We start from the raw sequence: 20121 nt of genomic DNA, 5'->3' as shown, positions 1-20121 counted from the left end.
TTAATCGATGCTGTCTATATATCGTAAGAAATGTAAGTCGTGATTTTTATTCTTTTTTTTTCTTTCTCGACCATAGACTGGTGATGGTGTAAATGATGCGCCTGCTCTGAAAAAAGCCGAGATTGGTATTGCTATGGGATCTGGTACCGCTGTCGCGAAATCTGCCTCTGAGATGGTATTAGCTGACGATAACTTCTCTTCCATTGTCGCCGCCGTTGAAGAAGGTCGTGCCATCTATAACAACATGAAACAGTTCATTCGTTATCTGATTTCTTCCAATATTGGTGAAGTCGTAAGGTTTGTACGGACAAACAAATATGTATATCAAATATCGATAAAAGAAACGGTAAACAACTTACTGAATTCTTCTTGATAATTATAGTATATTCTTGACTGCCGCCCTTGGTCTTCCCGAAGCTCTGATCCCTGTACAACTTTTGTGGGTCAACTTGGTAACTGACGGTCTTCCAGCTACTGCTCTCGGTTTTAATCCACCTGATCTGGACATTATGAGCAAGGTAACGTTGTCAAGTAAATAAGTTGTATTTTATGAAAATGTAAAAGGAAATTATAATTATATTTATAATATTATAGCCCCCTCGTAAAGCCGACGAATCTCTCATCTCTGGTTGGTTGTTCTTCCGCTATATGGCTATTGGTGGATATGTAGGTGCTGCGACTGTTGGATCAGCTGCATGGTGGTTCATGTACAGTCCGCATGGACCACAGATGAGCTATTATCAACTGGTAATTATCATATTAGTCGATGCTCTTGATACATCATCGTAACGATAATTGCTGTGATTTCCAGACTCATCACTTGGCGTGTTTGGGTGGTGGCGATGAATTCAAAGGCGTTAATTGCAAGATCTTCACAGATCCTCATCCCATGACGATGGCTCTGTCTGTACTTGTAACCATTGAAATGTTGAATGCTATGAACAGGTAATACCATACAAACGAATCTTCTTTTGTAATCGTTTAAACTTATATTAATTTCTACTTTACTTTCTTTTTATTTCCTTTCAGTTTGTCTGAGAATCAGTCTCTCGTCACTATGCCGCCCTGGTCTAACATGTGGCTCATTGCCTCTATGGCTCTTTCTTTCACACTCCACTTTGTCATCCTTTACATCGACGTCCTTTCGGTATATAAAGATGCAACAAAAAGAACTGCTGCTCATTTTCTCACTGTTCTTATATAAGTGTAATGTAATAACATCAATTATTATTTGTTTTAGTCTGTATTCCAAGTTACTCCTCTAACGGGCGAGGAGTGGGTTACCGTTATGAAGTTCTCCATTCCAGTGGTACTTCTCGACGAAACTCTTAAGTTCATTGCCAGAAAGTTCGCAGATGGTGAGAATCCAATTGACTCAGTGCTTTGGATCGTTCTAATGTGGGCTGTGTTCTTTGGACTATTAAGTATTTGTCCCATATAGAACGTCCGTGAAAACAAACATTTAGTCTAACAGACAGTGTTTTTCCTATGGAAAACATTTTGCAACTGAGTTCTCGGACTTGCAATTGCATTTAAACAAAAACCGAAGTTCTTCCCCGTTGCCCGGGAAGCCTCGAAGATAAGTTATTAATTGAAGTGCGTTTAAGTGAGATTTTAACCAGTTTGACTGTTGTGCATGGTGTTAGTACAACCAATACAGATTTGCCACCAAGGCCCACCATGCCCGCATCACACCGTACCCTGAAGTCGCTCTACAATCATATTACGGGTTTCAGTGGCTTCGAGTGATAAAAAAGAGACCCCGCGCAATCAAAACTATTGTGATTGTTAAATTATTTTCTACGAGTGCCTTTTAAACATTAACTTTCCCTCCCCAACAAAAGAAAAGAAAGAAACAACACCCACCAATGTTTTTTCTAACCTTGATACATTAGTACACCCGTTTCCCTAACCCTGTTGTTAAAACGTATACACATTGCATGATATTCGAGCACAATGCACTTCTAAAACATTAATTTATTCATAGGTAGTTTGTGGTAGTACCTTCGATTCTGTGTAGCCTGTATATTACTGTTTTATACGTACTGCACATCTGACGATGTCTTAGCGTATAAAAGAAATTTCAATATTCCTTTATTCCACTTCACTTGTTCCATGAATTTCTTTTTAATAATTGAGCAGTAAGTTATTGCAAGTAAAGTCGAATATCAAAATTCTCTTTAAATTAGTTAAAACATCGACAGAATAGAGTCCTAGAGAGCATGTTGCACGATATTTTGCGGTAGTTCTATTTTTGGGCACTTAACTTTTCTAACGCACAGCAGCACACACATCATATAATTTTGTTCGTTTCATTTTTATTTGGAGAACATCCTTAGATGTTTTATATTTTCCTTACCGTATTTATTTCTAATTTTAATTTTCTCTCACTGTTTATCTTTCTATCTAACTCTAGCCGCTTTTGTTGTTGCTTGTTCTTAAAACACTTGTTGTTATTCGTTAATCCTTAGCACTTGGAGTGTCTCCTTCGATCAAGACGACAAAACTGGAACTGCCTAACCCGTTGCCGAAATATCAACACAAAGATTGTGCATGAAGTTGAAAAATTAATGGAGCTCACCTTTGAACCCGTCTATTAATTATGTCTTCCTTCCCTCGTAGACGAGTAATTGCATGCACAACCGTACTACCGATGGTAAATCCTAACCAAAACAAGAATATTCACCTCGTAGAACAATCACTATCAATGGTTTTCGAATCCTGCTGTGCTTTACCTATTTCCTTGACGACACTCAATTGTTACATCTGTTTAAGGCATTCTTTAATTACTCGATATTTAGCCTGGTGCGAGTAAGAGTCAACTTCAACAGTGTACAGGTAAAAAACGAAATTTAATTTTAATCTTCACTGTTGAATTACGTTAGCACGGCAGGATCATCCTAACATCTTTGCACTATCATTGCATCCACGCTGTTACCTTCACGTGTACTTTACTGGATGTGATTTGTGTCTAAACAATCGATGCCACGTAATAGATTTGTAATACCACTAATTCACCAGACACGGGCTGCAAAGGCTCGTGCGTATAAGATACAAGAAAGAAATAATTCGACACTATGATCTATGGTCTTTGACAGTCCGTGTCTCGTCATATTAATCTCCCTCAGGATGGTGGTCTGAACGCGAGAACGCTCGATCAGCAGGTATATCTTTGTTCCTATTAACAACAATTGCCGACAGTTCGAGGCATTGGAATCTCTTCACTTGACTCTTTCATTGTGGAATTATAGATAAATAACGAGCGATAGTTTTAGCGTATTTGAATAATAAACCATTTCTACGAAAGCACACGTTATCAGATGAATAAAATTGACTTTAATCAATAAGTCGACAGAAGTGGATCACCGCGATGAAAGAGTTGACACCATCACGAACGTTCACTGTCCGATAATCTATTTTTCCTCCCTTTTCTTTGTACAGAGACACGATATAGTTTTCACATATAAGAAATTTGTAAAAATGAATGTTATGAATGTTATTTACCCTGGACAGTATAAATGTGTTAGATCAGCTCTTGCCACGTTACAAACGTTGCTCAGTCGAACGTCCAAGAGAACTGCATACATAGCTTTTCCTGTATAAATACTTTCATATCCTCATTATCATCGTCGTCGTCGTCTTCTTCTTTCTCCTCTTCTAGTTGTTCTTGTTGTTACAACCAACGTAGATAAGAATGCTCGAGCATCGAACGAGATTTCGAGTTCAGATTCGCCATCAGATACCCATGCTATATAATATACACGCGCCACGTGCGAAAGCGAAAGATCCGGTGTCGTCACGAGTATACGTGGGCCTTTTTAACGCATCTAACTGCTGTTTCTTAGTCATTTCTCTCATTTGGGGCTTTATAAATCGTACCACGTTAGGAAGATACGAGGAAAAAAAATAGTGTCATTCGGCCGAGTCGAGTGCCGTGTTTTCATTCTTTTTTTATTTTTTTTTTTTTTTTTTTTTTGCGAGCAAACGAAGGCGAAAAATATAAATCGGATAAGCCATACCTCGACCACGTGCAAACGCAACAAGACTGACGATGTGGTCTCGAGGATCGGTTTGCGTACCTTTTGCGTTCGAAAAAAGACGAGACGATGAGAACGTTCTCTCCTTTTTTCTCCGTTCTTTTTTTTTCTTTGTGTGTCCACCGTTCGTTTGACGCGACGAGTGCATATAATTAATTTAATTCTGCGTGAGACAGCGTCATTCGCAGTGTAACGACTAGTGTAATATATAAATATACATATATTTATATGTATATATATATATTAATTACCGGTTAGGGCGCCATAATACTTTGGTATAAACATAATTAAACTTAATCAGACCTGTGAACCAAGGATTCGTAAAGAAACATCGAAAAGACTTGTACGATCCGTTTGTCCACGTGCTTAAGGTGCAGCGCTAGAGCGTGCGCGCACTCTAAACCACGCTTTTATTTTATTTCATATTTTTCCCTCCTTTTTCGACTCTATTCAACTCACTAACTTGTATGTTTTATTCGAAATAACGGAATTTACTTTTTGTACAGCGAGATATGATGAAGTATCGGCACGATTTTCTCCGATAATCTCGTGTAAGACATAGTCGATAAACGAAAAATGAGAGTGTAACGTTATAAATGTTTAATTTTCACTTTTTTTCTTCTTTCCCTCTCTTCGAATTGAATTATCGTATCAGCGCGGAGATATCAGCGAAGATCGTAGCGCCGATACGGTCAGAAAAAGCAAAAAGAAATATTAAAAAGATGATTGAAAGAAAGAAAAAAAAAAGCAAAGTAGAACGGTCTGACAGCACTTCATCAACGCTCAATAAACATTGACGAGAGAAATTCCGTGCTTTCTTTCGTTCACTCGACGTCTCGAACGTTTGTAAGTACTTGCATATTGTGTGGATTGTGTTCTCTTCATCTTTCACTTTTCCTTTTCTTTTGCTCTTCGTTTACTTCCTACCTTCTAGTTAACTCTCATTGACGAAAGATCCGTGACAAAGAAGCCGAGGAGCAGTAGAGAGTGCCATCGATGAAAGAGAAGGCCAATGCAGCGTTGGGCAATTGATCGCACGTTTGAGTCGCGATCGGCGCGCGCCTTCGAGGAATATCTCCTTCGATCGGCGATCGAAAGAGAAATTATTTTAGAATCTGTCAGACAAAAACAGAAAAAAGAAGATATATATATATATATATATATTTTGACCTATCTACCTTCGTAGTATAAATCTTCTCATTCAAACCTGAAGAAGATATAACTCGAAACGTATTGATTAATAATTGATTAATAATAATAATAAAGAAAAAGAACAAATAAAAAGCGAGAAAGGGAGAGATAAATGAATTATTAAAAGTTCCACGTTTTTTCGCAAGAAGCTTGCCCAACGCTTCAAGTAACCTAATCTAGTACGATATAGCTACGATGATGAAACCACGGTCGCATCGTTCGTGCAGGAAGTACCTATTTCTAATGATATAATGAGATAATAATAATATTAATATTAATAATAATAATAATGATTAATAACTTATAATAGAGAGTGCGACTACATTGAATGATTTTTTTTTATGCATACTATCATCGCCACGGATGCACGTTGTGGCGAGCCACGGTGTGTGATGATCCTAATTAATTAGACCCGGGTATATTCATAGTTTAACGAGTAACCGGGACGAGGTTCGATCTTGTACACGGAAAGAAGAAGTTAATTAGTAATATAAAGAATTATAAACGATCGCGAGTTACTCGCTATGAAATAGAACAGTTTATATATATGTATATATATTCTATTTCATATATATATATATTATACGTGTATACCAATATTTCGATCGATGATTGTAAATTAACAAAAAGACAACGTCGATCGATTTATAGGCGACAGATATTTTCATCTGCCGTTAGTAAAAATCGAAAGGTTTATTTATCAGTTTATTTTTATTTATTCGAGTACACATACACACAAACACACACATATATACGCATACTGAAGTTCGAATCGAGACCGGAAGAACAATTATAAGTGAAAGTATAAATATCGCATCGCGGCTATCATTAATCTCAATACGATGATTAACTGCGGTCCGTTATCTAGTGCGTTAATTGTTGTAATAAAAGATAAGAAAGAAAAAAGAAAGAAAGAAAGAAAAAAAAAACAACGATGTGTTACTAATGCGTGTTCGAAGTTTCATTGATCGGCCTACCACGAGTTAGAAATTACTTGATAAGAATACGGTATATAATTGAGAAGTGGCATCTGCCGCGTGTACGAACATCGAACACTTAATACAATGTGAACTGTAATAAGTGTTTGTCTCCATTCACGCCTGCGACTATTTGTACCTTCTTCTCTCTCATTCATTCACTTCTCCTCCCGTTCCCATGATCTGTTTGTATCTTATCCTTTACTGTACTACGACGTCCCGTGCCGTGGTTAATATTGTTAGCGATTTCTGGGTGTACATGGTACTTTTTTAAAAAAAAAAAAAAAAAGAAAGAACATATTTTCTTTCCTCTTTCTAGTACTTTTCTTTTTTTTTTTTTTTTTTTTTGTTTATTTATTAGGTATAGAGATGAAGGCAAAATAAAGGTTTTTGATCAGTCGAAGTGACTTTCTTAAACTTCATTCCTATATCTTTTTCACTCGGTTTCTCATATTTTCTTCTTCTTTCTCAATTTCTAAATCGAAGTACCGGCAAAACGTTTAATGGACACTTGGAGACCTCTACCATTCTTAACTACCGTAACCTGGATCAGAAATTGCTCCAGGATTCCGACTCGCTCCGTTATCGACCGGACGTGCGAGGAATTGGTCGAAAGGATGTGAAATTCGCGAGAGTTCGCTCGCGCAACCGGAAGCGGACCAGTTGGGAATCGTCATCCGCGACTCGACGCTCGAACAGTCACAACCATCTCGCGTTATATTATACATCATCATCACCGGCCATTCTGTGTTCCCCTCGGAATTGTTGTTTGAATTTTTTGCATGCTTCCTCTGAACAGATAAAAACACAATTTGAAAATCAAAGATGAACAGAATACCAATATATAACTGTCCTGTTGGCCTGAATGACTGAACAAAACAAAAAAAAAGCAATCTACTCCTAATCGAAGAAGTTGACCCCGACACACTTTTCTTTGCTAACTCCTGCCTGCTGATGTGTGAAAACTATTCAGTCACAGAGTAAAAACGTAATGTCCGAGGAGAGATCGCTGCTCCACGCGTGGATCCATCAGGTAACAGTTCTTATTATTTCCATTGTTTCTTCTACTAGTTTATGTATCTTATTATTCCCCGCACCCCTTGAGAAAACGCCACGATACACGACGCCACGTATACGACAATATCAGTTGAAAATGACAGTTGAAGAAAAGGGAATAGCGTGAAACGATTCGAGCGATTATCCTCGCTTGAAAATGAAAGCGAGCTTACGATTTGCTGGCTGTAGGTTTCACCATTTCCTTTTTCTTCATTGATCCCAGTAAATGATTTTTCGTTTAACGCACTGCGCGTGGATTATGAACTCGAAGAAATATCTTCTACTCGGAATTCGAACGATTTCTATATTATTCGAGAAGCTTGGCTGCCTTTTCCTTCGGCAAGTTTAAATTCGACCGTGGGTTTTCAGTTAGTTACAATCAGCCTTTAGCTTCGGTGAATTATAAGCGCGAGGTTCGTGTTGCTCGACTTCTTCATTGAACGAGAAAAAGAAAATACTGTCGGTAAGAAAACGAGATGAAACGATGCTCAGAAAATCCTCCGTAGCGCGCCAACAAATTGTTCCACGGTTGTTAGAAAATCCCACGCAATGCGTTGACAGAAAAAGCTTCCACGTAAAACTCGAACGTACATATTTCGATTGGACGATCTATGAGCAATCTTGGTTAAAATTGTTCGAATCGAACTGAATGACGCACAGACCAGAACCGCGTACGCAAGAGAGAAACAGAAGTAAAAAGAAAAGGGACGAACAGGGGACAAAAAGTAACATGGACGTTACGGGCCCGGCTGTTAGGATATCCGGTAACCGGGGAACAATGTTCTGACGCGCGTGATTGTTCCCCGTTCACGGTTTCTTGATAATTAATCGAGACTACGTGTGATATGCTTGCAGTGGCACCGCCTGTGACGCCGCCGAAATAAAGCTCGGGAACCGCGATAGGACGAAAATCGCCAGCAGTCCGGACACAGAGAAAAAGATCGTCAGAATGGCACTTAAACAACACCCACCCAAGCAACAACAACCCGCAAGCTGACCGATGGGATCGAGCCGAAAACAGAGATCTTATGAGACACCATCGACACGTTATACACCGACACACGCATATGTACACACATACATACACCAACCACACACACAATGCTATACAGTCGTATACATATAGAGAAAGAACAGACAAAACGGAAACTACGAAACGACGGGGCGCGTTCTTCGCTTTCGTTAAACAAAACGATTCTGTATCATTGGTAGAACGAGTATGGCGAGTTTCGAGGAAATTTCATAGCAAGCGTAGACGAGGTCCGAGTGCCTGGGTTTGGGTGTTAATTTCGTTGGCTGTTCTCTCGGTGCGTTGACACGTTTGCCATCGGTGGTTTTCTGTGTTGCTCGCCTTCCCCCGTTTTCAATGAAAAAGACGCTAATTAAATATGTAATAAAGGAAAAGACAAGATGTATATCGTTGAACGTGTCGATATTTCAACAGTCTAGCAGTCCGATAAGAAGTTTACAAATTGTATATTAATAAAGTATGTTTGAAATATGTCTTCTATTTATAGACAAAAAAAAAAAAAAATTGATCGAACACTTCGCTATACTCGTTCCACCGATTATGCTCAATATAGTGACCGTGCCCTGATAGAGGGGTGTTCAGAGACAGACAGACAGAGAGGGAGAAAGAAAGAAAGAGAGAGAGAGAGAGAGAGAGAAAGAGAGGGGAAGAAAAATTCACATTCGAAGAGACAAAGGGGGTACTCGTCATCCACGGCGGTGCGAAAAATGATCGAGGAAGTTCGAGGCAAAGAAAGAACGAAAAAAAAGAAAAGAACAGATACGATCGATCACAGCTTCAGGCTCAGGCTTCGAGAATCCGGAAGGACTGGAGTTCTCGAGGCAGTTGCAGGCAAAGAGATACAAACGAACGTCTAATCGGAGCAGCTTGCCAAGTTTGTCACGGTTGATCCACACGATAGATCGAAGGATCGACGAGCAATTTGAAAAGTCTTCGCGACGCGGTGTAGGGAAAGAATCGAACTAATCGATGTGTGCCTGTGTTATTATGTTGCAGCAAACGAAGCGGTTGTCGACAAGTGGGCCTAGGCTTGTCTCGTCGTGCTCCGTCGGCAACAGAATTCCTCTGCCAAGCACGAACCAAAAAACAATCCATACACGCGTGTACACACACACACACATATACCAAAAAAATCAATATTAATAACGGTAATATAACACTGTAACGAAAAACTAGGTGAAAAGGAGACACGGAAGAGAAGCAAGCACGGCGGAAAGCGAAGACACGAAATAGTGGAACCGGTGGAAGCGGAGAGGAACCAGACTGGAGCCGTGCGAGAAATTCCAAAATTCCAACACTTTCAGGGAAGGTCGAAAGAAATTCCAGAGAAATTCGCGCGAACGTTACGACGATGTGATAATCACGAGTGAGAACGAAAGATAAACGAAAGGAGAAAGATTAAAAATTCGAATGATGTTTAGGTAGAGACACGACCTGCTGTAACGTTAGAGCGGCTGGACTGCGTCGGTAATGCAGGGAGGAGCTGAGATAGATCGCTCTCTATTATCGTTTTACACCTACTCCGATTTCCTGGCTGGCTACCGTGTCACGCACTGCCGCTGCTTTTCCGTTTCATCGTCTACTGGTCCTTGCAGGGATTTTGTTCGCGTGTTTCCTATTCTTTGTACAGGGAATGTATATGTACATAATATACCGTGTCGTATCGTGTCGTCGGTGAAGCCGAAACGCCGCGAAGAGTAAATGAAGAGATTGAAAATCGTGGTTTCTGACGAAGAGTAGATAAAAAAAAAATGAATGGAAAGGGGAGAACAAATCTTTTTATGTTTTATTTAGAACAATACGCTGATTTAAATCTTTCCACCGACGGTATGATTGTTTCTTTTTTTTAGAGTCGCGTAACGATCGAACGGTACGACTCTTCGTTACCATTAATTCTATAACTTCTTTAACGTCGGTAGAATTTATTGTAGTGTTAGCTGGTAGAGTTTTTTATTTATCTTTAAAGGAGTTATGTTTTCTTCAATTAATTAGCAAACTAACTGCAGAATTATCGATATCTTTCTTTTTTTAAATTGAGTAAGGAACTTATTACCGGATCCATTTATTTCACAATTCTAGCTCATTCTCTTTACGAACAACTTTCTTCTTTTCCTTTTCTTGTTCTTTCTCTCTTCTCCTGGCTTCTTTTTTTCTTCTATCCATTCCTTCTTCTTTCTCGATCTTTTTTCTCTCTGTCTCTCTTTCTCTGCCTCTCTTTCTCTGTCTCCCTCTCTTTCTCTCTCTCTGTCTCTCTCTCTCTCTGTCTCTCTCTCTCTGTCTCTCATAACTTCCACGCGTTTCTTTTCTCTAATCGTGTCTTCTTATCGCTATCCTCAAAGACACTCTATATTTTCTACTGAAAAGAGACACACCTGTGCATCATCCTGGAAAGACTTTTTCCCTTGAAATGTATTCAAGGTTCCTATCTGAAAAATACTCCAATAACCACGAAACGCTCCAACGGACACCGTCGAACGTCTAGCAGAACGCTCGAAACGCGATGAAACACGCGTTTCCGCGATGATGATCGTCACGATGATTCTAGTTCTCAGCCACCGAGGACGTCGTTGTCAACATCACCGAGTTTACAGTTCTTTCCGCTGCAATTGTCGTACCTCGGGGAACGTGCTCGAGCGATTTTCGGCGAGAGGCACAGCGATCGAGGTGAAGATGAAAACCGGGACGTCGATTGTCGAAAGTTACAGAGGGAACTTCGTCGTTGAAAATTCTGTCGAAGCTCGGCTCCAGGATGGAATTCGCAATGGCGTAGGAGGGTAACAAATAACGACGAAGGCGGTGGAAAAGCAGTGAGAATCGACGATGCGTTACCTCCCTTTTGTCGTTGGATCGTGTGGTACACGTTTTTAGGACGAGTGAAAGTAATAAAAATGGTATATCCTGATCGGTGACGTAACTTTCAACGGAGGCTTCCGGCGTAACGATCGTCGTTCCCATTAAAACGACGACGATGGATCGGTGCCACCCACTCGGAGGGTGTAACGATCGCGGAAGCCTCCTGACGCTCACGAAACTTACGCCACTAGAGAGAAGAATTTAAGAAGAATTGTTAATAATAACGATGTTAAAACATACACAAAACACACACAGAAAAAAAAAGAAGGAAAAAAATCGATGAAGCTCGCGAGATATAATTATTGTACATAAAAAGAGTAATGAAAGAATACGTTGTCACGCGCGATATTTAGAGAGAAATTGATTATTATTATATATATATATATTATGATTAAGAGACATTAAATATATATATACATATATTTTTCTTCGTGAAGAAAGCGCACAGACAGTCGCAGACCCGAGCGACCTCTCGGACAATCGAACGGACGCCTCTCGAGCGAGAAGGATTCGAATCGACAGAAACGAAGAAAACCCGGATCCCCTGTGCTTTTTCTTTCTCAGCTTCGTTTCCTGATTTTCTTTTTCTTCCTTCGAGTTTATTTGGTTTATTATTAAGATGGAATTAACTGCCTGTGAATATTTCTGATTGTTAGGAGAGAAAAAAAAAACAAAGAAATTATCTTTCTTTTACCTGGATTCCTCTTTTCTCTCCATCTGCTTCCCGTTTCTTATCATCGATATCGATGGAAGATGTTGCCACCCGACGAATTACTCTCGCTTCCTTTTGTCCGTTTTCGTTCTGTTCTTGTTTCTTCTTGCTTGAGACCCTTGCCCGTAGCTAATATATCAGACGGTTCGATGAAACGATCAGTCGATTCCTACGAATCTTGGCGAGAACACGAACGTAAGGAGGAACTCGATTCGGTTACTTTCGCTGTCTGTGCCAGGAACACAATGACTCGTGGCTCGTTGGCAAGATTTTTTACTCGACATCCTACAAAGAAGCAACAATCCTGCTGGCAAAGCTACATTCTGATAAAAAAATTCGTTATCTTTATAATTAGAAATACCGAACTTCGTTCTTGCGCCCGTAAGATGAGTTTAAACGTCTGACTTTCGAATTAACGAGCAACAGGCATCGTGTATCGTTCGTCTAGAAATCGTCCAAATATTACACACTGTTAGCTGTTAATAAATTACGTAATAACGTGGCAATAATTAGATATCTTCGAAAATTGCCTTCGACGGCCAACTAATTTCGCTTTGCCTTCCATTTAGCGCGTAAACGCGGAATACGCGCCGGTATACGAACAAAAGACGAAAGTTTACATACGTAACGTTTAGCGTGTTAAGGCTAAGTAGCTGCGCATTTTTGCCCGATAGCGTAATTTTCAAATAGCGTGTTCGAATTGGGCGACGCACCGATCCACAGCTAACCGATGACCCAACCAACCACTGAGTCATCCGCAAACGAAAACGTTGGAACGCGCAACGATATCGTTTTCAGCAAACTGTGACACTTTTGATCTCAAGTTTTTCCATCGTCCGAGATGCTCTCCCACAATTCTCTGCCTTTTAACATCTATTTTCCACGTATCGTCACTTCCCCCAATTTTTCAAGCTCTCTTCTAAACCACTGATCGAAGCTTTACGCAAAGTTTTAGGAAATTTTTAATAAGAAACGATAGTTATCTTGTCAAATTTACTAAGTTTAGCATATTATCACAGTAATTATCGAAAGACGAATATAACAAGAGAATTGACGATGGACTCTGCTTCAAAGAAATAGAGTCAATCGCAATTTCTTCGAAGAAGAAAGGAAAAGACAACGGTGATACGCCAGCGAAACGGACGTCGTTTTGGTCCATTGTTACACGAAAGGACGTTGCCTAATCGTTCTCGCTCGAGGTCGCAGTACACGTCGAGAAATTTCGTTGTATTCTTCAGAAAACGGCGGCAAGCCTTGCGTTATTTTTAATGTTGTACGTGAACAGCTCTGTACGAATAAAGGTTTGGAAGTAACGGAGCGAACAGTCTACGCTGATCCCGTTTCTTTTCAGCAAATGGCGAAGAAGTTGGATTCGCCGGGACAATCGACAGTGTGTCGAACGGAGGCGCTCTAAACCGACGCTATCCTTCGGTAATTTTCCGAGTACAAATGTTCGCGTCCAAATATTGTGAAACTTCTTTATCTGCAATTCTCAAGATTCGCGAGTTTATTTTCGAGATTTTGGTTTGGTCGGTACAATTGTTTAGCATAATCGTTTGAGACGGTTAAGATTGAGAGAGAGAGAGAGAGGAAAATACCGAGGAAATCTTTGCTAGAAAAGAATCTTTATTCCTAATAATTCTATGGAAATATCACATTGCACATATTTGTCCTTCATCGACCTACATCATCATCTCATTCTTCAACTTCAACCACTCGTTCGTCTCACGTACACTTCGAATAAAAATTACAAACTATACAATGGCCGTTCGCGTTGCTTCAACAACGGCTGTGTCGTAAATAAATACAGGATAACGTTGGGTAACACAGGGTTGCAGCAGAGACTCTTCACCATGGAATTATTCGCCGAACGACGAACACGATTGTTAGCTTATGGGCGTCTCCTGTGCAATTTCTTTTAGCCGCTGTTTGAACATTTCCCGGATTTCGTTGATGGGCTTCACCAGGTAGATGGGTACGTCGTCGTCTCGTCTCTGTAATAAGTTGACGGCGATCGATCAAGATGAAAAATCGAGCGCGATATGTTTCGAGTACAATGTCTTAATCTCGATTTACGAGGCCACTTTATCGGCCAAGCTTCCTCATTAATTTTAGTACAATTTGTTAATCCGTTCCCAAGTTTCGTCGCGCGTGATCCTAAGGTTTCGTGAATCATTCGTTTGCGAAAGATATTCTGATTGCCCAACACGAGGAACGTAGTTGCAAAACCATAAAGAATATTTTTTAAAAATAGAGAAATATACATTGAAAAAAAAAAGAAAGAAGAGAAAGGAGAAGTATTTTCAAAGAATAGAAAAATTTGAAAGACGTCGAGTTGTGTCTACTGGTAATTTAAAACGACTGTAGCTGCACTCTAATTTCCAAGGAGAATATAATTATTAATAACGTGATACCTGAAACAGTACTTCTCCTTCAAAGTCCACGAGCTTCTGTTTCCTGGCTCTCAACAGTAGTCCTACGCATTTGTCGCTGATGTGGGTGTAAATGTTGAATAGGTCGCCAAACGTGATTGCGATGATTTCTGGTCGGTCGCGACACGGCGTGCCCTCTTGATGAATAATCTCGCAAAGTTCGAGCACCTCTTTGAGGATGTGCGCCGTGGCTTTGCGACCGCGAATATCTGTCAAGGAGCCAGCTTCTGGTCTGAAGTTCGATCAAGCATTTCGTTAAACACTATACTTACGAAGACTAACGATCAGTCGCTTAAGTGCAGGAAGAATTTTGGTCTAAAAAGTGACGCTAGCTCACCTGCCGTATTCTTCTTTCGAGAATTTCCTTTTTTCGATATTTGTGCCAGATGTGAACGGATTCTTGCTCTGCTTGTCTTTGTGCTTGTTCGCGTACTGGTCGAACATCGCTACTTTGTCGCTGAACGATTCCTGGAAAGAAGAAACAGCCATTGAATTCTTAGGTTCTTAAGCACAAGTGTATTCTTTAATTGTGCTGCGAAATTAATTCCACGTGTTCTCTGTATCTCGAGCATCTTTACGCAGAACTGTTGCAATTAAAAATATTTCGTCCTCAGATTTCCATCACCTCGCGAACAATTATCGCAGTCACGACGTTCGAATTCGCTGCATCAACGAGACAAAATTAGATCGCAGCGAATGTCACGGAGAAGAAAAATGAGAGTTGGTTTGACATATCGATAAGACATCGAACGAAATATTCGGAGCAAGAAAAGTACCTTTCCAATGAAAAAATTGTAGAACGCGCAACGTTCGAAGCGACCGGGAATATTCGCAAGAAGACTACAGCATGGTCGAGCGAGAACTGACGCGGTGCTAGAAGCAACAGCGGGGCTTCTAATGCTCGAGTAATCCAGCTGAGAAAGTATTCACGTAATCGTGAAAGCAGCTTGAAAATATATCGATCTAGCGCGTATTTACGACCATTCGGTGTAACAATTGAATTTCCAACATTTTTTTCTTCTTTAACTGAAGAAATCATCGAGATTAAGGCCACGTCGGAGATATTTTGTATCACTTTCACTTGGAAACGTCCTTTCGACAAGCAAACGAAAAATTATTCAGACAAATTTTTCAATTCAAAGATTCTCTCAATCTGAACCTCTCAACCGGATGATTTCTCACGCAGAAATTGCAAATTATCGCGATTTGAATTATTAGGTTGTCCCAAAAGTTGCTTTCGTTTTATAAGCAAGTGGTGATTGTATGCACAACATTTTTTGTCTTATATTATTTTATTGAATTACGTTTGTTCCATTTTATTCTATTACTACAAAATGGATCATACGTAAATCCATAAAGTAGTATAAAATAAAAAATAAAATAAAATAAAATAAAAATATTGTGCATCTATTACTTCACTTATGAAACGAAAGAAACTTTTCGGACGACCTGATACATTGCTTAAGCTTCCTTTCCATGTAAATGTGACATTCGACAATTAAAGCGAGGCATCGAAACAATTTTATTTCAAAAGGTTGGAATGATCGATAAAAACCGATCGTCTTGTTCTACCAGTTTCGTTCGCGAACACTGTTAACAGGTGAGCATCACTTACTTCATCGGAGTCACTCATCGTGCAAGATTCTAACGTTCGTAAGAAGTTTGCGGTTTCGAATAAATTTTGAAGTTTCTATCGCTGGTGCACGGAGAAGACTGAGGATTCTAGGCAAGTGTTAGGAAGATGACAGTGCTACGGTACGTCTAATCAACGACGTTGGATGATGGCCAGTTTCGACCATTTAAAGAGCGATCCTGACCATATAAGACACCTGGCTGGCACCTCGACAAATTGTTGCCGATGTATACAGTCAACGGCCGAATTAATTTTCCGAATCGAAAGAAATGACCACAGTCTTGCGTGGAACGAGGAGTCAGGATCTCGAATAAATATTAGGATTACTGTCTCGCACGTGATTATGATTTCCTGCGGTTCATAATTTAGGAATATTAATTACGTCCATTCCATATATCGCACGTAATAATCGCGTATTTTATATATTACTATAGGAGCTACTATTAGCAAAGATCCTTCGTTCCTACGAGATTCCGATCACCACTCTACAGGAATTTATTTTGTCGTAATTTGTACTAGGAGCTATTTATAACGTTAGTGTGAAAATAGAAAACTTGCAGAATTTTGCTAATAATATTCTTCCTTTAGTGGAAAAAGATAAAAATTAATGGCGACGTTCGTTTTCAAGGAAACTTTCTTTCTAATATGTACGAAATGATAACAAAATTTTACTGCGCGAAAATCGCGGTCGTACGTCGATCGATCAAAAGACGAAGGAATAGAAGAAAATATATAGGTACTTGCTAACCGTGTGCAAAGACAAGCGTAAGAGAACTAAGGAAGGAACGTATATTCAAATGATCGAAAAATCTAAATGCACGGAAGGTAAACTCTGTGCAGGCGCAATGGCGCGCTCGGTTCGGTAGAATAGGCCTACCCTGACCAGACGCAAGTTCACTGTCAAGGCTGGCCAAAACTACTAGGTCGCTCCACGAGTAATGTAGGTTCTGCGACGCTTGATTTTCAAATTATGAAATTCATCACGACAGGCATTTTACGCACTAAGAATAGAAAACTTAATAGAAAAATAAAAAGCAATATAGATAATGAGAAAAGACGTCAGTGTCATATAATCCATTGCAGAATCGAGAAGAATTATTCGTTACTTATCAGAGCAGAATGGAGTTAATTATTAGAAAGAAACTAAGAAATATTAATGCAATATAATCGGACGAAGATATAATTGGTTAATTAACAAAGAATAGCTATTTATTCTCATCTGACATACGGTAAAAAGGAAATATATTATATGCGCCAAAGAATCTGCATTATCTATGGAGTGTAAACGAAGGAAACTATAACTGGTTAATTACCAACAGATAATTAGTTACCTTCAGATGCACCTGACACGAGTTACGCTTCTGCATCGTGCATAATCAACTAGACCAATTAAAAGTACAATCTCTCAAAGGATAGATACGTTTGAAAAATCCTGTATTACATATACAAATATCTAAGAAGAGTCACACTCTGTTTCATGCATAACCAACCGAACCAATTAAAAATACAATCTCTCGGATGATACTCACTAGCATTACCGAAGACATCGTTTCGCCGTGAACTGTGAAATTCGATGAAACGAACTAGACGACGAAACGAAATAAAGAACTAGAAGAGGAATAAGGAACTGGACTATCCGTAATACTGTTTGGTGCTGATTCGTACGTTTCGCGATGAAGATATTCTCGCGAGGTCTGCTAGTCTCTGGTCACTTGTGTGCGAATGCAGCATCGCGACGCCTCGCGTCTTTTTATAAGATACCAGCTACGTCAAAAGGCTCCCACCAAGAAATTCCAACTGCCGAAATATTTGCCGCGTTTCCGAGCCAATTCCACGGGAATTCGCGCCGTGTCAGCCGACACCAACACCGGAAATGATAATTCTTCGGCATTGGGACGCGCGCCGCATCCACCCCTTTATCTTGGCTTGGTCCGTTCATCAAAACCACGGCTATTCCAATCAGAAGATCGTACATCTTTGTCGAGATTTACGTTTCTACTTTATTAAACATCCGTAACGCCATGCCACTTGCAGTTCATATTTTCGTCGTAACGTTTCTATTCTATTCCGATACATTTCAAAAATGTCTTTTATGCCGCTATCGTGGTATTCGTGGCGCCACTGTATTTCGTCGACTTACGACACGGATTGATGGAATTTGCGGCAATAAGAAAGCAGCTGCCATATTAAAATTGTATTTATCGGAAGAGAAAGGAAAATACAAGTTTCATATCGAAATTGTGCAGAATTTTATTACCACGAATACCAGTTGACGATGAATTTACCGAATTTTTCGAAAAACCATTTGAATTGAAGCGATTTTCAGCTGGCTTTTATTCGTTTGCTCAAATTACACAAAATCGGAAAGCGGAGTGGCCAGTTCATCGCAGCGGACTCTTCGGTTGTGAGTTCAATTGGAATCGTTTTCGAAGCGGATTTCCGATAAAAGAAAGCGACGTTTCCTCGATTCCACGTGTTTTCTACGTTTGCAAATTCTTCGCGGACGATTACAACGACGAGGACTCTGTCAAAATTTGATAAATCAAAGAGAAGCGACGATGGACGATCGAAGATAACGCACCTTGAAAAACATCTCGAACCTTAAATTAATTATCGATATAAATCGCGGCGAGATGATCGAGAATAAGATCGAGGGCGTTCCAAACGCATCGCCAGGAATTAATCGCAATTTGAATATCGTCGCGCGTTTCGTACGTTCGGCTCCATGTTGTGATATTTCATTTGAAATTCCTGTCATGTATCCGCCATATTTTATTAATAGCAAATAGCAGATTCGCGGGGGGTACGCGGTTTCATTTGAAGATACGTTGATTCCTGGAATGTCGGCTTTCAAGGAAACGCGGCACACGTATAAAAGTGAAAATACGCGAACGTAGAATCGAACGTTCGTTTGGACCGATGCGTGCGAATGATACGCGTTCCGTGCTAATTTTAAATGCCGGCATTTTCCAATGAAATTCCAGTCCATACACATGGCCATCGTTTTCAGCATGCGCCGACTAAATTAAACGTTGGATAGACAATTCGGTTAACATGGAAATCGATGAATGAATTTATTCGTCACAGACTTTGTTGTTTCATTTATTTATCGATTTCTTCTTACTGCTAGTGAAGATTGCTCGCTAGTCTTTACGCGTTACGATATTAGTATTCATTATCTAGTATTGGAGTAGTAGTATTGTCTAGTATTGGGTTGTCCGAAAAGTTTCTTTCGTTTCATAGATGAACAACAATTTCTGTTTTATATTATTTTATTGAATTAGGTATCATCCATTTCGTTCTATCTCTATTATCATGTTCGTGCATAATTGTATAAATTAATATAAAATAAAAAAACGTTGTGCGTCTATTATTTCCTTATAAAACGAAAGAAACTTTTCGGACAACCTAATATTAAATAGTACAATTAAATTGGTTTATGGTGTTCATGGTGTTACCCTCTTTACGTTAGTCGTTGCTCGTTGCTTGCTGTTTACCTCTTATTGTTATTTTTTGTTTATTGCCTTTTATCTTTACTTCGTTAATTGTTACTTATCACCTATAATTTAATTCTTGCTATTGAATAATATTGAAGTAATTACCTCAAGAAGAACTCTACATCTTTATTTATGTATATCCGTGACCTGGAGATTGTTATTACGCAGAAATATTCTAAATAAGGAACGGTGCATATTATTGTAGCTTTGAGTATACATTATATTTTGGGTTGCAAGGTCTAGGAACTAATAATCAGATTTCTATTTATGTCCCCTGTAGCCTCTAGCCAAAGCTATAAGCTCAACATTTTTGGTAATGTCTTTTTGCTATAAATAAATGAACGTGCTCCCTATCATTCCATTGTCTAGTAACACTAAGAGACTAAGGATCTGAATCAGCATACTTATACCTTTAATTATTTCAATATACTTTTCTATTACAAATTCATCCACTCGTTCTTCAATCGGTCAACCTCAACCTCAACAAATAATTACTACGTATTATCGATTATTTATTTATTGTTGAAGTGGTCACCACTTTTAGGAAAACTCTATATCTGATCTTTCTAGTTTTCTCAAGCACCAAAGCCATCGATAGCGTATAGATAATAGACTGGGACGAAGGCAGACCATAGACAAGTAGACAGGCGACGATGACTTGGGGCTTTCAGTTATAGGGTAACACTGGTAGCGTGCGGATCGG

The 20121-nt window shown here is 39.4% G+C and overlaps 2 protein-coding genes across 5 annotated transcripts in view; one reads left to right on the top strand and one right to left on the bottom strand.

Annotated features, from left to right (window-relative positions):
- Positions 1-13174, top strand: part of LOC100642652 (calcium-transporting ATPase sarcoplasmic/endoplasmic reticulum type) — a 55116-nt gene extending 41942 nt beyond the window's left edge. For 2 of the 3 annotated variants that reach the window (XR_007225984.1, XR_007225985.1), the window contains 7 exons: positions 77-297; positions 383-518; positions 595-747; positions 812-945; positions 1030-1147; positions 1241-7238; positions 8117-13174. Coding sequence is in view for 1 of the 3 variants with exons in the window: in XM_020865924.2 (XP_020721583.1) it covers positions 77-297; positions 383-518; positions 595-747; positions 812-945; positions 1030-1147; positions 1241-1358; positions 8117-8145 (909 nt within the window). In the remaining 2 variants the exon portion in view is untranslated. The remainder of the gene's footprint in view (positions 1-76; positions 298-382; positions 519-594; positions 748-811; positions 946-1029; positions 1148-1240; positions 7239-8116) is intronic. The other variant, XM_020865924.2, reaches the window with a different exon arrangement.
- Positions 13175-13464: 290 nt separating this feature from the next.
- Positions 13465-17662, bottom strand: LOC100642937 (actin-binding Rho-activating protein). 2 transcript variants are annotated; one of them, XM_003399811.4, is made up of 4 exons: positions 17451-17662; positions 14626-14756; positions 14271-14520; positions 13465-13850 (listed from the first exon to the last, which is right to left on the bottom strand). In XM_003399811.4, exons 1-4 carry the CDS (start codon positions 17466-17468, stop codon positions 13743-13745), a joined length of 507 nt encoding a protein of 168 aa, XP_003399859.1. In that variant the 5' UTR covers positions 17469-17662; the 3' UTR covers positions 13465-13742. The 2 variants fall into 2 exon arrangements, with proteins under 2 accessions (XP_003399859.1, XP_003399860.1); XM_003399812.4 differs by lacking the exon at positions 17451-17662 and adding an exon at positions 15904-16177.
- Positions 17663-20121: the final 2459 nt, after the last annotated feature.

The sequence above is a fragment of the Bombus terrestris genome, chromosome 12 (genome assembly GCF_910591885.1).
Source record: "Bombus terrestris chromosome 12, iyBomTerr1.2, whole genome shotgun sequence".
In the NCBI taxonomy this organism is placed as follows: Eukaryota; Metazoa; Arthropoda; class Insecta; order Hymenoptera; family Apidae; genus Bombus; species Bombus terrestris.
This window is presented reverse-complemented; position numbering and strand designations above follow the sequence as displayed.

What these genes read in the sequence shown, in the direction of transcription:
- LOC100642937 (XM_003399811.4), bottom strand. An exon ending in TCGAAAGAAGAATACGGCAG is followed by an intron (nt 14,521 to 14,625) that starts GTGAGCTAGCGT and finishes ATCGAACTTCAG; the next exon opens with ACCAGAAGCTGGCTCCTTGA. An exon ending in AAGGAGAAGTACTGTTTCAG is followed by an intron (nt 13,851 to 14,270) that starts GTATCACGTTAT and finishes AACTTATTACAG; the next exon opens with AGACGAGACGACGACGTACC.